The 16292-nt window shown below is 44.0% G+C and overlaps 1 protein-coding gene across 4 annotated transcripts in view; it reads left to right on the top strand.

The window, feature by feature from the left end:
- The window catches only part of UNC5D (unc-5 netrin receptor D), a 155884-nt gene that overhangs the window by 12718 nt on the left and 126874 nt on the right, over positions 1-16292 (top strand). For 3 of the 4 annotated variants that reach the window (XM_083812025.1, XM_083812024.1, XM_083812029.1), the window contains exon 1: positions 1972-2270. The exons of the other annotated variant lie outside the window; for it this stretch is intronic. In XM_083812025.1, coding sequence (XP_083668151.1) covers positions 2186-2270 — 85 coding nt within the window. In that variant the 5' untranslated portion in view covers positions 1972-2185. Of the gene's footprint in view, positions 1-1971; positions 2271-16292 lie in introns of those variants that run through there. 4 annotated transcript variants of the gene reach the window in all.

The following is a 16292-nucleotide window of genomic DNA, read 5'->3' as shown; positions in this document are numbered from 1 at the left end:
ACTGCTTGCTATAAAGCTTAACCCTTGAAATGCGAAGGATGAACAAACTTCTTCCTTCTAGCATTTTCAGCTTCTCCGTTAGTTTTTCTCCATTTTCCTCCAGTAGTGCCATTAATCCTCTGTGGTGGATTCCTGGCTTATCTTTCATTCTTGCTCACACCTTGGTATCAGAAGGTAGATCACAGCTTTCCCTGTGACTCCCCTGTTAAAAGCACTGCGTGGATGGCCTCCATTAGAAATAGTGGCGCGTTGGGCTGTCGTAGCACATTTAAGCCTTGTTTCTGTAAGGTGCTGCACTATCGGGGTGTGTATCAGTGCCTAAAGAAGGTAGGATTTCACCTGTAGCTGCATTTCCCCAGCTCAGAACTTGCTGCGTTCCGCCCCACCCGGAGACTCTGGCTGTCGAACATTTTGCTTTTTGTATTTCCAGGCGCCCCGACTGAAGCCACCAGCTGTTGCCCTCTTCTCCTTGTGCTCTCTTCTTCCCTTCGGATTGCTTGATAAACGGAGAGCTTGATATTTTTATCTAAAGCACCAAACACTGACTCAGTGGCATAGGCAAAAATAGATGGCTCGCTGAGCGTGAGCATGAGGGGCTGTGTTTGTGCTGGCAAACGGGGCCGTGATGCTGACAAGGGGGCACGGTGGGTGCTCTCATGTGAAAACCTCCCCGGGTGCCTTCCCAGCCCTGTTGCCCTGTGGTTTTGGGGTCTGGTGGTGGTTGTTGTTGGAACTCATTGGCTGTAGAGGTGACCTAAAGGGCTGTTGAAGAAAATGTATTTTTCATATATTTGCTCTCAGCTGTTGCCACTCTGCTCTCCATTGTGAGCTGAAGCCTGGCAAATGCATGACAGAAAGGGAATAAGAGATCTTCTGATGTGATGTTCTCAGATATTGATTTTTTTTTTCCTCTTAAAATTCTGTTTACAAATTCCTTTTTCCTTAATTATTTGTTTCCAGCTGAAAACAGTACACAGCTAGCCTGCAGGACCGATTGTCAAGCCTTGTTCTTATGTCCGTGTAACTAATCCCGTCACACTTTTCTAGAACTTACCAGCCAGGGGCTTCCGAACGTTGGGTTGGTAGCAGCTGCCAAGGGCATGGGGTGTGAGGAACGAGTATGGTATTTCAGATTTGGGGTGGGTTGTATGTTCTTTGTTGTGTGCTGGTGCAATGCTGTAGTAGGTTGGCTAGCAGCAAGCCCTGCTGGCCTTCCCTAAAGATTGCTTTTGGGGTCATGAGTGTGCCCCATGTGTTTTTACCATGGGGGACCCCACGGCGAGTGCTTGGGTAGCGCCCGTGGGGGACTCGGGGATTGTCCCTGAGGGGGGATTGTCCCTGTGCCAGGCTCTGGAGGGGGTCAGGGTGGAGTGTGAGGAGCTGGGAGGCCATGACCAGGGCAGGAGCGGTAGCACTCGGCCACCCCAATGGTTTTTGGCCTTACAGGAGTCGCTTGCAGGGGCCGTGGCTCCATGGCAAGCTTGGGATAAAAGGGTTGGGAGATGGGGGGGGGGGAAGGAAACAGTGACACTCCTGCCAAGAAACAGAATTTTTGATCACAGCCCCATGCAATATTAATAAAGATGGCACCACATGTTTGCTTTGGGGTTGGGGGGTGGCTGCTGGAGTAGTTCCTCATGGGCTCGTTAAGAGATGAAGCACTGTTCTTCTTTTCTTTTTTTTGGGGGGGGGGGTTAAGTGCCCAAATCCTGAGGGGATGGGAGGCAAGGCTGCACCTCCCCCACCTCCCAAAAAATAACCCGGGTCCCCCCTGGTGCAGCCGGGGGGGCTGGGGCGGGGGGAGCGGTGTGTGAGGGGGTGCTGGAAGGGGGGTGCTGCGGGGTGGTGAGGGGGTGCTGGGTGGTGAGGGGGTGCTGGGGGGGGTGCCAGGTGCTGCCCCCCGTCAGTGCCCGCCCCGCGCGGCTAATTGGCTGTGGGGGAGGGGCGGCTCATTAGGGATGCGGCCGGCGCTGGGCGGGCGGAGCGGCAGCGGCAGCGCGGAGCCGAGCGGGGCGGTTGGGGAGGCAGCGCTGCGCCGCCACTGCCCCGGCCCCGCTCCGAGCGGAGGGGGTGCAGGCAAAATAATAGAAAATAAAATAAAAAATAAATCCGGGGGAGTGAATTGAGCCGGCTCCGCGGGACCGAGCGGGGCTTCGCCTCCCCTTGCCCTTCGCAGACCCGCGGCATGGGCGGCGGGGCTGCGGGGAGGCGCTGCCCGGAGCGGCTGGCGCTGGTGCTGGGGCTGTGCAGCTGGGCGGCCGCGCTGCGAGGTAAGCGGGGCCCCCCCCCCCAGCTCCCGGCTCGTCCTCGGGGCGCTGCCGGCAACTTTGGGACCGGGGGAGGACGGGGGGGGGTCCCCCTGGTTGCTCCGAGGGGCGCCCTGGCCACCGCCAGCGCCCGAGGCTGGGGGCGTGTGGTGGGCGCAGCCGCGTGTGGTGGTACCTGGACGCCAGGTGGGTGTCGGAGGGCTTGGGGCTCTCCCCTGTGTGTGTGACTTCAGCCCGGTGAGCCGCTGAAATAGTGTTTTGGGGAAAGGAGGCAGAGGCTGTCGGGCACCCTGCGCCCATCGCCACTGCATGGGGGCGAGGTGCGTTGCGCTACCTGGGGGCCACCCGGGCACCCCTCCCGGCCAGAGACCCCTCTGGCACATCCACCGCCATCAGCTGCTTTCCCCGGGACGGAGCGATCTCCCAACAGACTCGGTAGATCCCCAAAGATCCCTCTCTCCATCCTCATCGCTAGCCCCTCTGTGGGCGTCTCTCCTCGCATCCCTGTCGTGGCCGTGCTGCCGTTGCCTTGTGCGTGCCCTTTGCTGGCCTCAGTCGCCCCAGGTTGCCCCCAGCCGACACCTCGCTGCTCGTGGCACCTTGTTGCGGGCCTGGGGTCCTCGCTGGCCCCTCGTCCGCTGTGCCCCCAGCTCCAGCCCTCCGACAGGTGCAGGGGGCAGAAGGTGGTGGCCTGCCGGTGGGCCCCTGGAACTGAAAGTCTTGCTCTGCAGAACAGCGACCGAAATCGTGAGAGTAGGATGAAGTCTCTCGTTTCTTAATTTTTTAAATACTCCCGTTAAGAAACATCCCTGATGGCAAAGGAGTGTGTGTGTGTGTAAATCAGTGCAGCGAGGCGCTTGCTGCTTTTTGTCTCACCCATCCGGCACAACCCTGCGGCAGGTCTTGCGCTGTGTCAGGTGCAGGCAGGATCAGGCCCTAGAAGCTCCCCAAATGTCCCACTGCGAGTCACGCCTCTCGTGTTGCTGGTAAGGAGTAAGTTTCAGCCATCTAACTGAAGTCTGCTGTGCAGGGCATTTCGAGTTCTAGTCTGAGGCAGAGTTGGTTTGGGGCACTGTCATGAGGAAGAACAGGTTATTTTTCGGATCAGCTTGGTGGCTGTAGGCTCTCAGTTGCGACGTTGTGTGGTGTTTATTTGTGGCTTTGGCTGAAGCAGTTAACCTCGGTTACCAACCCACTGAGCTGTAAGCTTTTGGTTTATGAACTTGTCTAAAAGCTGCCTCTGAAGCAAATTGTATTCCAGGATTCTGTGTTGAATGGGGTTTAAAGAGAAATGAAATGATTGCAGATAACCTTCACGCTGCATTTTGAGTCTGTTGGAATGAATATACATACGCAGCTTTGGGCTTTTATTTTACAGTAAACAGTGCACAGGCACTGTGGTAATTTGGAAATGAGAAGAAAGTCACTAATTTTTTAATCTCATTGTTGTGTTTAAACTAATTTTGGGTCGCACGTAACCGCATAAAGATGTCTCTGAAGCATGAGTGTTAGTATTCCTCTGCATCTTGATATTAAAGCCTAAAGCTACATGTTATGTGGTGTTCCTAGATCTGAGTACATTTTGTTGTAAATAAGCATCGTTTAGGGATTTTCCTGTTTCTATTCCAGTAGCATCTGTGCATTTACTGTACTGCTTGGTAGCCACTGCATCTTTCTGCTGATTTTATTATGATAAAATGCTCCGCTAAGCCACCTAATGGAATACAGGTAAGGCTGTGGACAACAAGCTGTTGAAGCAAATGTCTCCTTTTAGTTTGAAATTTTTGGATTTTTGATTTGCCCTTTAAAAAAAAACACAAAAAAACATAAAAAGCACTCATAATATGCAGTCTAGAGGGCGGCGTATGTAAAGCATTATTCTGGATCTAGGAACCAGGAGGACAAACCAGTTTCTGGACAGCAAGGCTCTTGGAGAAATAACACTTGTTTTAGAAAGATAAAAACAGCCAATTCTATTGATACTGAAATAAATCTAGTGGTGAAGACAGGACTGATAGGCAAGGTATTTGTGTCCTGATTGTACCTTTTGTCTTGCATTTAATAACATCCTTGTGCAAATTAGATGAGCCTCCGTTGGTTTCATTATGAATGGGCTGGAATTTCATTTGTGTGTCTATATGCTACCCATATTTGCAAAGTACTTCATCGACACCAGCTTAGAGCTGTGTAAGAGCCCTCACTGATGCTTTATTTGAGGAATGTTGTTGATCCGCTGCAGCCAGCTCTGCTTCAGAGTTTACTCTGCATTAGCAGAGTAGGGAGGTTTTTCAGGTGTCCTGATTTCCACATCTCAAAGGAAGTGTGTTATTTCTGTTGTTTTATTAGATTGACTCAAGTTCTCTTTCTCTGTTCCTGATACCCTGCTGAGAGTAAAGCTGTTTGATTATTTGTAAGTGCATTCAACAGTTTACTCTCTGAAATATTTCTCACATGCCAACCCCAATTGAATATGCACTGTGTCAGCAAACTGATTTATTTGATCTTAAAGTATTCATGTCATCAGTATCTCAGCTAGCCGTAGATTTGGCATATTAACAAGTGATACAGGGGTGCAAAAAAATAAAGGAAAGACAAGAGTTCTATATCTCTTGTATGACTTTGTTCAAATCACAGTTCAGAAAATGTATTTTTTCTTTGTTAGGACAAAACATTCATTAAAATAAAAAAACTGCATGCCCTCCTTTGAACCATCCTTCCACTCAGCGTATGGTGTGTAAGGTCTCACGCAGGTTAATCTGATAATTTGATATTAATTTTGTAACTGCTCAGAAAATAAACTTCTTCTATGTATGGGTTTGGTTTTACTCAATAGTTTATTGTTTCTCTCAGATCTTCATGATGCTACAAGCTTGGTTTGTTTGTGGTGGTTTTAGTTTTTGTAGGTAGAGAAACTAAGGTTTTAAAGAAGGTAATATGCTTATATAAAGCCATAGGAAATGTGGGGGCTCAGAAGAACAGTATTTCAAAACTGGATATAAAATGCAGAAGTTGTCATATTTTGGAGCTGATAAAGCATCTATGCTTGCATCTGTGGTTTTTTTAAGTCATTGTCTTGTTATGGCTTCTATTTAGTCTTGATTTTTTTCTGCATCTCTTGATGTACTCATAGTCTGTTGTAACGTAGTTTGTGAGATAGAGTGGGGTAGTGCAAATATTTCTATTGAGTATGGGACTGACTTTGGACACGAATATGCTCTGATTTTGTCTGTTACAGGACACTGATCCTTATGAGGATTGTTTTAATTTGCACTCTGAGTACTTGAGTACGTTACTGCTTTGCACAGAGAGGATACAATGAATTTCTGGCATGCTACCGATCAGAATGGCACTTAGTTTGCCTTATATTACACAAAAAACTGAAGAGTTACACGTATGATCCTGTCTTGGAAGTGAACTGCACACAGTCTCCATTGTGCACTTCCTTTCTAATGCATGCATCTCTGTGAAATATTTCATTTTTGGAAAAAATGGAATAATTCTTCCCTCTAAGGCAGTGTATTGCAGTGGTGGTTATTCCTGGGTTATCCTTGTATGAATTTGGCTTCTTCATATATGTGCTCAAGAGATGTGCAGTTCCTATCTCTTCAGATGTAGAAAATAAAACTTGAGCTCTACAAGGGTGAAATGAGCTTTCCATGCTACGAAAGAGAATGTCCATCTTCATAGAGTAAGAGGACTTTGTATCGAGGTGAATTTTAGCAGGGCAGAATAGATGCTAATCTGACGATCATTGCACAGTGAATTACAGAATGCAAACACCAGCAGTATGATATAAGCTAAGATGGAAAATTACTTATGGTGTAAAGGATCCCTCAGGGCCACTTGATGTATATTTTCTCTATTTTCAGTGCTGCTTTCTGGTAAAAGGTGGAGTCTGGGAAAAAGCAAAATTTTAACACCAGAGGCTGCTGTTTCTGTTGTTTTTAGAAGCTGCTGCTGTTGCAGTGAAGCAGATGGTCAGCTTCATTTGTATGAAATAGAAAAAGGTTTCATTTTCCACTCTACTTTTAAAGAACCTTAATTACCGTGTTGCATCACATTGCCTTACCTTATAGCACAAATAATTGCAAATATGCATTTTTTTTATACTTCATCATGTTTTACTAGAACTCAATAAACCGCATTTTAGATCTTTCATCTTGCAAGTAGGTGTTGCAAGTTGGTGACGCTATGTACAAGGCTTGGTAATCCCAACTTTGTAATTTACCTTCATAGTTTTGGTTAATATCTTTGTCATTTACCTCCATCCCCTGCACTCTCCTTTTGGTGGCCTTTCTTAAACATCATCCAAAAATGCAGATAATAAAGAAATGGCCATTGCAGGCTCTTGGTCACTCTGGTCCACTTAACTTTTTTTGTCTATTTTTTCCTGTTTCTTTTTTATTATCATTATTTTTAACAGGTTACAGACCTCAGTGAAACCCTGCTGCAATGAGTTCACCTAGTTTCACTTAGGTTAAAGTATTTCCTTTAGGAAGCTTAGCATGCTTTGAATTGATTCAGCAATTTGCTTGCTTTTGGATTATTGAAGAGGATGAACATAAGGTATCAAATCAATTTGCTTATGCAGGGTATTTTTTGTGTGCTGCTGTGTCTGTATTGAGGTAGGACAACGAGAAATTAACGTGGTTCCTCAGACAAGAATATGTACGTGGAATTTCATGCACACATCATAAGGGTAATTTCAGTTCGTGGTTATCCCAGTCTTTGTATATTTGACTTCATTTAAGAAAGAAGGAAAAGAAAATCATTGCCATGTTCTTGAAAAGCATATCTCATACTGTGACCATCTCATTGGAAACCCCTGCTTAACGTGTATCGGAAAGAGAAAAACACAAGCAGTCAATGACATTAGCTTGTGGATAACAATGGCCTGGAGAGTTGACAGAAACCCCAAACCTATTGCTCACAAGTGAAAGGAGAAGCAGCCCAGGACTGGAGAGCTGCGAGAGAGAGGCGGTGGGAAATGGGGCAGCCCAGCGCTCACTGACCGCTTTGCTCCCAGCTGACCGAGGTCACCGTCCGAGGGGGAAAATGTCCTCGAGGTGGCTCAGTTCTGAAGCCCGATGCGTCTTCTGGAGCCTGATGTTTACAGAAATGAAATGTGGTGGAGGGAACAGGCGTGCCAGGCAGAGTAGAGGCAGCATGGCAGAGGCAGCATCCAGTCGGGAGTGCAGCAGCCCCGCTGGCCCTGCTGCCTGCACCGCCTCGTTCCAGTCCTGTGCCCTGCAAAGCACGTGGCGGTTTGCTTGGGACGTGGATGTACCTGGAATCTGTTCCCAGCTCTGGAGCTGGCCTGTAACCGGGCTGAAAACACAGCTTTGTGTTTCCCTTGTGAGAGGTACGGTCAGCTTGCCTCGTGCTACGTGCAGCACCCAACGGCAGGTCAAACTTTTGTTGTCAACTTTAACATCTTTCTGAAAACTCCTGGTTGATTCGAGTGCTATCTCTAGAATGCTGGAAGAAAATATTTTGGATCTCTTTCGGTGCGTGTTTCACTCCCTGTACGTCAAACTGGAATGCCATGCAGGTTGTTTATCTGTAGATGGTTAAAAGAAGTGTGATATTACTTGTCTTCTCGTTGGATATGTTGCTTTTTTCTCAGTAGGAAATGCTTTTGTGGATCTGAAACTTTTTTTCTGTGATCATTTCTGCATGTGAAATTAAATTGCTTGAGTCCTGGCAGACAATGAACATAAAAAGAGCAAACATGGAGATTTCTTATAAATTGTGAACAGTTACTCACAAAATTGCTTCTATGCTTACACCATTCCTAATAATAAATTGCATTACAGAAAAACAAATTTGCTCTATTAATTGAATTCACCTGTCATATAAAACCAGATCTGATTTGCAGTTCAACAGATGTGTCTGTGACTTTTATGGTGACAAATGCTTCAGGTTAGCCGTGTTCTAGGCCAGATTTAAAACCGCTAAAGATCTGTGGTAAGCCATTACCCTTTGAAATATTAATTTGAACTTCCAATTCAGGAGGTATTTGCTGCTGCTGATGTATTGCAAGGTATTTACTGAGTTGGAACTTTTTCTCCTACTTTGGCTGTAGAGAACACGGACTGTTTGCTTAGAGTAAAATAGTAATGCTGGGTAGCAGTTAGCAGCACTTTGCCTGTCAAAGCCACGTTCTGCAGATCAATAATGAATGCAGTGGACGCACTGGAAGACGCTAGGCGGTGCGTGTATTTAACACATGTCATTCCTCTTTAGCACTGTGTCCTAACTGAAGGCTTCCAGATCAAGTCCTGGATGTTATGCACATCATGTAATTCTCAGAGCTAAGTAATCCTGAAAAAATATAGGCTCACTAAAAGAGCTTTCTAATTCTGAAATTTAATTATTTTTTCCTAGATAATTATGCATTTTTAAAGACCTCATGAGCTTCCCTATATGGTTCATAGGCAAATGATCAGTAATTTCCTTTTTGTAAGAGGGAAAGTAGCTGAAAAATATTTAAGGGATAAACACAGTAGTGGGAAACAAACAAAACTGCTTATTTACCATTGTAAATTATGGAGTCTTGTTAGAGTCAGTGGGTCAAATCTGTACATCCAAAATTGAATAACTTTGGCGTAACTGAGGCTAAGGTGGAGCCACATGGGGCGAGATGCTGGAGATTTGTCTTATTTTTGTGTGTGCTGCGTCCATTCCAATTTTTGTTGGGTTGGGTTTTGGAGACCCGTAATCAGCTGGAATAATGTATGATATAAGGCCTGACATATATTATTTATTTCCGAGAGAAAGCAAACATCTCATCCTATTGCAAAGGGCTGTATAGTAAATAACTTTGTGTAACGAAAAGTTTCCAGGTCTCAGCATGAAACTAACCTTTGGAAAGGCTTTATGCATGAAACACCAGGGACTAGAACAACCAGTCGTCTTGGAGCCAGGATTTTCACTTAGCACACAGAGGGTCGGAGCGGAAGTTTGGGTTTTGGTGAGTCTGGCTGGCAGTTGTTTCGGGGGCTGCGAAACATTGCTGTGAGACGTTCTGCTCTTGCTGCCACGTGGTGGGTTGTTGGAGGAGAAAGGAGGAGGGATTCCTCTTGCAGGAGCTTCCAGGCTGCTCCGTCATTGGAGATCTGCCAGCCTGGCACCAGGAGCAGGAGGTTGGCAGCTATGTAACCCTATATTGTTTAACCTCAAACTGTAGCGAAATTGTATTTATTCATGCATTTTTCCTTTTATGATTCCCACTTATTAGATGCTTTTTTTCCTAAATAGACAAAAATTCAGTAACGTTAATTTAGTTTCTAGTAAATTGTGGTACTAAAAGAGGAAACGAGTTAGTCTTTTCCAGTTGTCATTCGGTGACACTGTGTAGTTCTTCTGAATAGGCAGAGGCACTCCATTAATACTGAGTTTGCCACAGTAACAGCAAAACTCCCTCTACTCCCACTATAATACAAAAAAATGTAGGGCTTATTTTGTGTCAAATGAGCTAACAAAATAAAAGATGAATTTGAAGTATTTAATCTGTCAGCATCAATGAATCTGAGAGGATTATCATCCCATTACTGCTAATAGATTTTTTTCAAAGATAACTTTGTTACTTGACTTGCCTATTTCTATGAAGATTGCTATGGATCTAATTTAGACTACAATTTAAATATTCCTGCTCTATTTTGATTGAATCTGGGAGTTAGGAATGTGTTACCTGGTCTATTTTGAGCTTGATAACTTTCCTTCAATCACTTGAAAACAGGCTCTTATTCTTGTGTCTGTAATTCTTCCCAGAGATTGTGTTGTGTTTTCTGGTGTGAGTTGTACCAAACATGACTTAACAGTACATTTAACAAATTACATGCCAACCTCCCCTTGCTTCCTTCCTAAGGAATTAGTGAGAGGTCGGAATGGCAAAAATAAAAGTTCGCAATGCCCTTGTGATGGATATCCTCCTCCTCCTTGAAATGAGTAGCAGCATTCCTGTAGAGTTACTCTAGTACAAGGAGAAGACCGAAGATGGGGATTCTCATCTTCTGAGTCATGTAACTTTATCTAGGTCTGCCAGTGATGCAAGTTTTTTTGGAGATAAATGGGTATAACTTCATTCTTTGCCTTAAAGAAGTAGAAAGGGAACAACTGTATCTTCCTTCTACCTATCTCCCACAAACTCTGTGGGGACGAGGGAGAAGAGGACGCAGGCAGAGAAACTTCCTAATTCCTGACGGAGCCCAAGCTGTAGGATTGGACGTAGTAACTGAAATAACTCCCTCACAGAGGCCTCGATGTTCAACGATCAGAAGTTCTGCAGCAAAAGAAGGCCATGGGATGATCAGTATTGATCACTGCAAATAAATTCTCACTCTCGAATCACATCGTGAACCTTTCACCAAAAGGCTGTTGCGAGGCCTTGCAGCACACGTGAGGTGTCACTAAGTTGTGTGTGAGGGTCAAAAGTTTGTGTGGGCTGTAGTGGGGCATTGCTGCTGCTTGATCAGTGGGATCATCCTAACCAAAGCTGGGGGGACTGGTGCTCCCGTTGCATGCAGAATGTAGCAGATCCTTAGCCCTTTCAGAAGACAAACCAGAGATTACATGTAAATGAAGACTGCATCAACCTCTCAGAGCTGTAATCATCGCCAAAATTAGCATTGCAGCGCTGTAGCTCGTGATGTCAGACTGAATTACATGGCTATCGAAATTCTACCTTGTACTTCAAGAACTGTTTGAATTCTGTGCATAATTAAAGGATTTTCAGTCTCCAGTATTGTTTAGTGCCTTTCTCTAGTTTGCTCTGTCTAAGCATCATTTCTTACATGAATGCACTAAGTACAGAAAAGGTGGCAAACATAGGAGCAAGACCCCTTCGCAAGTCCAGCAATAGGAGGGGGATGACTTGTAAAACAAAGCAAATGGTAGCCACCGTGTTCTTGGTTCTCGTCACTTACTGCTTTGATAGAAGGTTGTGTGTGTAACTGAGTGACATTTCTAGCTGGTTTTACCATTTCCAGCAGAACAGCTTCAGCCGACAGGAACCGATTTGCGCGTTTCTGTTTGAAATACAGCCATGCTCTTTAGCACTTTTACCCCTTGAAGATATGAAAGCACTCAAGAGATTTCATATTTGTTCAAAGGGCAGGAGCAATGGAGCAATGTTAGTGAAAAAGGGGGTGTACAGAAAACTGACTGCTCTACCCTCACCGTTATAGAAAGTGCCATCACTGAAATGCTCTATAAATGTTCTCCAGCATCTTCTGGGTGAGCGAAGGGGCAGTGTAGGCAGAAGGTGAGGGAGCTGCTTTTTGCTCACCAAACATCATAACTTGTGTGAAAATGCACTGTATGCTATTTGCTGTTTCTTCTCCTTTCTCTTAAAGAATCGCCTCGTATAAGAGGTAAAAGAAGAATAAATGCTATGGAGCTAAATTCAGAGCCTGCTGCTGCACACTATGGTGGTAGTTCGCCAACCTACAGCCCCCGTGAATGAAATCCTAGCCATTAAGGACTTGGCAGAACTGTTCTTGAGAGACTTTTGTGCCATTGGACTGTCAATTATAGTTATAGTCTCCTCAGTCCTGCAGGGACAGAAGATACACCTCTCATGATGGAAACAAATAACAACCACTCTGTGGTCCCGTTATATTTGGCTGCACCATCATGCAGCCTGCAATATTCCATCATCCCAGCCTGTCACGCTTAACCTCTAAAGCACTTCTACATGAGAGAGTAGAGGAAGCTGCTAGTGGGAAATGGGACTTGGCTTGGTACTGGTTCATGTGTTTAACCCTGGCTTTCTTTGCAAGTACACACCATCCAAAACAAAATAAAAAATAAATGCTAACAGCTCATCCAAAGGTGGTTTTTAACCCTTTGAAACATCTGTATTGAAAATTATTTATTAAGGGTAGAAAATATTTTCTGGGAGGGTTAAGTTATTTTTCAAAGTGTATAGCTAGGAGGAAGCTTCGTCAATCCAAAAGATACGATGGGAGGAAGTGGGGGAGAGTGACTGCTTCGTTTTTCAATGCACAGTTTCTCTCACAGCTGGAGATAAAAACAAACAAAAAACCCCCAAGTGTTCTTGCTTTTTGTTATTATTGTTCTTGCAGGTTTTTTTAAGTCGGACAGTCACAGAATGACATGCAGCACGTCCAGACAGGACACTGGCTTGTACACATAGGACTACAGTTCACTGCCCAGTGGTTCTTTTTTTTGCCATATCATGCAAAAAGAAAACAGAAGGGAGGCAACGACATTTGACTCAACCCCAACTGAGATGTGTAGGAACCAGCTTTGGTCAAAAAATGGGGCCCCTGTGCTCTAAGTTGGCTTCTGCTTCCTTTAGCTAGGGCTGATCTTTGTAGGGGTACTTGGATAAAAGGCATTGCACCTGAAAGGACATCTGAAAGTTTGAGAGAGCAAAAAGCACCACTGTTCATAGAGCAACATAGCGGTGTTCTTTCTGATTTAGACTCCAGGGTTGTGTACGCAAGCTGTATTTCTCTGTGTTGAAGGCTCTCTAGTAAGACCTAGCTGGTGATGATACACGGTAATGGCTCGTGATGCTTCTCGTGAGCCAGCCTGACCCTGCAGGCTACTTAAAATTCACGTTCAGTGTCAGCTGTGAAGCGATGTCTGAAAGCCATAAAGAGGGCTGCAATACTCTAATTAATTGCCAGTACCTTTTTAATGCCAATTGAACTATTCAGATCCTTCCACAGTTGATGATTTTCTGCGGTTGTGATGTGAGAGAAAACGATCACTTAATATAGGGCATTCAAATGTACGTGGAATAAATAACTTGTAAGTTCTAAACAATAATTCATTACACTGAGGTCTATCATAGCTGAGGGCAGTTTGCTTCCATTTTTATACCAGTATTTTAGCTTAGTAGTTCTAAAGTGTGTTCTTGAAAATCTTCATATTGGGTTGGTGAGTATTATTTTGTCGGGAAATGAAAATGCTATGCTATCTTTCAAAACATTTCAGCATATATTATCTATATATTTTCTTATTCAGTGAAGCTTTGGGAAATAATTAACTATTGCAACATGTGCCATGTTCACAAACCACACTTAACTTCATGGAGTTCCTAGCAGCACCTGTGACTTTGACATTTCCAAATATTTTCAAGGGATAGTTGACATCTGAAAACCTCCAGGTGGAAACGTTGTTTCATGATTTGTTAGCTGCTTTTTTGCTTGTCTTCTAGTGATTTTCTCTTGGCTTAGGCTCAAGATTTTTTTCTTTGCTTCTGTGGGATTAAGTTGGATCTGAGTTTGAAAGGAGACAGTGGTTAAGGGAACAAGAGGGAAGCAATAAAATCTATTTAAATAAAATAGTTTCTCTTCGTAGGAACAAACAGAACTTGTTTTAAGCCCAAGCTGTTCTTCTTGCGCTTCAGTTTATTTTAAATCTCCTACCACTGTGGAAGGCAGTAGGAGAAATCCTCTTATGGCTATTTAAAATATTTTCTCAATGGTTTAATAACAAGAACTCATGAAATTCTGTTTGAGCATCTGATGCCACCAGTCTTGCCGCAGTAATACCCAGCTACTCCGTTTGCTCCTGGTAGTGATGTGTGCCTCAGAAGAGGCGTTACAACGTGCTGTGTTGTGTGTTAGCGGAGAAGGCTCTGTTGGAATTCCTCGCCCTTGTTCTGTCTCCTTTAATTCTGAAAAAAGGGGGGTAACTTATGTGCAGTATTTGAGTCACCCCCCAGCAAGCCTTGAAATACTGATGTAGAATACGTGCAGTGTTAGAAGCGGGTTGCTTTTATAGAGAAGTACAAGCCACTGGTGAGCAAGCTGGGGTTTGGCCAGGGCAGCCAGGTTCTGCTGCTGCTGGTTCTGATGTATCTGCGATTTCTGGCTTGGTAATAGCATCATGTCTTTGTTAAGCAGGTTACAAACTGTCACCTTTGCTGCTTTTTTTTTTTTTTTTTCAGATTACTTCATAATATTTACTGCTACGTAGCTGTCCATAGGCAGTGCATGTTGATAGTCTTTAATGCATTTGAAAACAAGGGTATTTGTTTTGCTTTAGTGCATGGCCTGGAAGAACTTGCTCAAGACTGTATAGTAAATAGGGTTGATCAAAGGATCGTAGCCTTATTTTTTTCAGTGAGAAAATTATATTGGCTACGAGTGGCTTTCCAGTAAAACAGCCCCATCTCTGGCAAGTGTTAATAGAGGTCCAGACTGTCCCGTGAACAGGCTCCTGTTCAGAGTACTGAGATGATGTGCTGCATTTATGAAAATAGATTTTAACCTCTAGGTTGTCATTAAACAATTTCTGCTGGAGATCAGCAAATCTCTCATGGTTATTACTGTCTTAGTAACCTCTTACACTGATTTGGCACTACAGATTTGTCAGTAACACCACAAAGTAAATTGTTTTAATAAAGAGAAGACTATGACAAGGTGACTACGAGAATGTCATTTTATCATGTCAGGGATCTTCAAGACCAATTCAGAAAGTTAGGTCTCCCTGTTAGTGCTCCTGCAGGCACACATCATTGTGTATTTGTGCGTGGTTTTTGTGGGACTGATTGGAGCACAAGAGACCTGTCAGATCTGCAGTTAAAAGATACACTGTTAGGGAGCTTATGTTAGTTGCTTACGTTCCCTACATTCACCTTAGCAGTCAGAGGAGAATATGGGGATATTTCAGGAATTCTTCAGTTGCTGTATGTTGCTTCTGAGATGCTTCCAAAAAGGTTTGCTTTTCATCACTGACATTTGAGACAAGGCATGTAATTAAAGTAATTTAATTTACAGTTACTTGCAATACGGTCTCGCTTCTCTTGATCTTCTTGTTTGTTTTTCACACGATAGACGTGCTTCTTGGTGGATGGAAATGAAAGTTTCATTACTTAAACATAGTCAGTACCTCTCAGGTAAATTCAGGCTCTACCAAATACCAGTTTCATATTTGGATGAAAAAAATGAGTGATGTAGAAAGGACTTCACCTAGTTGTACAATGAATTAAAAGTAAGGAAACCTCCAATCTTGTGTTCCAGCTGCTGGAGTATGACACCCAACTGCACACCTAAGGAGAATTCAGCAAGTTTACGCATCTGCGTTTGAAAAGCTGGGGCGCAGTAGAAATGACCAACAAGTTCTGTCATTTGGTTATTCTGTGTAGTGTCTGCTGAAATTGTCACATTGCATTTTTAAAGCATCTTTGACTCCCTTCCTTTTGTGTAAGATGAGTCAATAACTCCACGTTATGACTGTGCTAGTTGTAATATTCTTTCTTACAGACTGCTCATTGTGAACATGGAAGTTAAATTTAGTGTGTCTGCTACAGTGAGAAACCCCGAGTTTATAATCAGTAGTTGCTATCCCTAACTCTGTGTCTACTTCCCATGCTTGAAGTGATAACTGAGATGCTACTGTGAGAATACACAATCTGCTTAGTCGCATAATGAAATCAGCATTTAAGCTGCAATCCCATTTAGCTGCTCTTAAAAGCTTTCTGTCTTGTAACCTAACACTCTGAAAAGCCACATCAGAGCAGATCGAGATGTGCTGTCTGTTAGGCTTGGCCAGTGAATGAGTCTTTAAACCACCTTTATGGCTTGCCTTTCCCTTAGTAGGTAGGTATGGTCTAGACTGAACTTTAAGAGAGTCAAATTAAATCTTTGTGCCTTGGCTCCTCTTCTGCGGGTCTCCCCAGTTTATTAGTATTGTAGGGACACAAAGAATCGATCTGATTCTGCGGTAGTTTGGCAAGCTGTACGCTTGTTGGGTCAATCCTAAGTTTTCAAAGAAAAGTGAGCAGCGAAATCCGTATGTTTATAAACAAATGTGTGTTGTTGTCCCACTCCTGAGTGAGCTAGGAAGCCGTGGTATTGATGAAAGCCTGCACGTGCATGTGGCGTAGCTGTTCTCTTACTTGGTTTCTCCTTTGCACCGTTCCTCTTACAGCAGATGCCCGTGAACTACTTGACTTAGCTTTCATTTCAAGCACAGCAGAAACTAAAGGGAGGGGGAAAGTTATTTCAACAAGTATTGACTTGTATTCTCTCCCTTTTTTGTTTG

The sequence above is a fragment of the Anser anser genome (genome assembly GCF_964211835.1).
Source record: "Anser anser genome assembly, chromosome: 26".
NCBI classification, from domain to species: domain Eukaryota; kingdom Metazoa; phylum Chordata; class Aves; order Anseriformes; family Anatidae; genus Anser; species Anser anser.
Note: the sequence above shows the minus strand (reverse complement) of the source record. Positions and strands in the feature narration are given on the sequence as shown.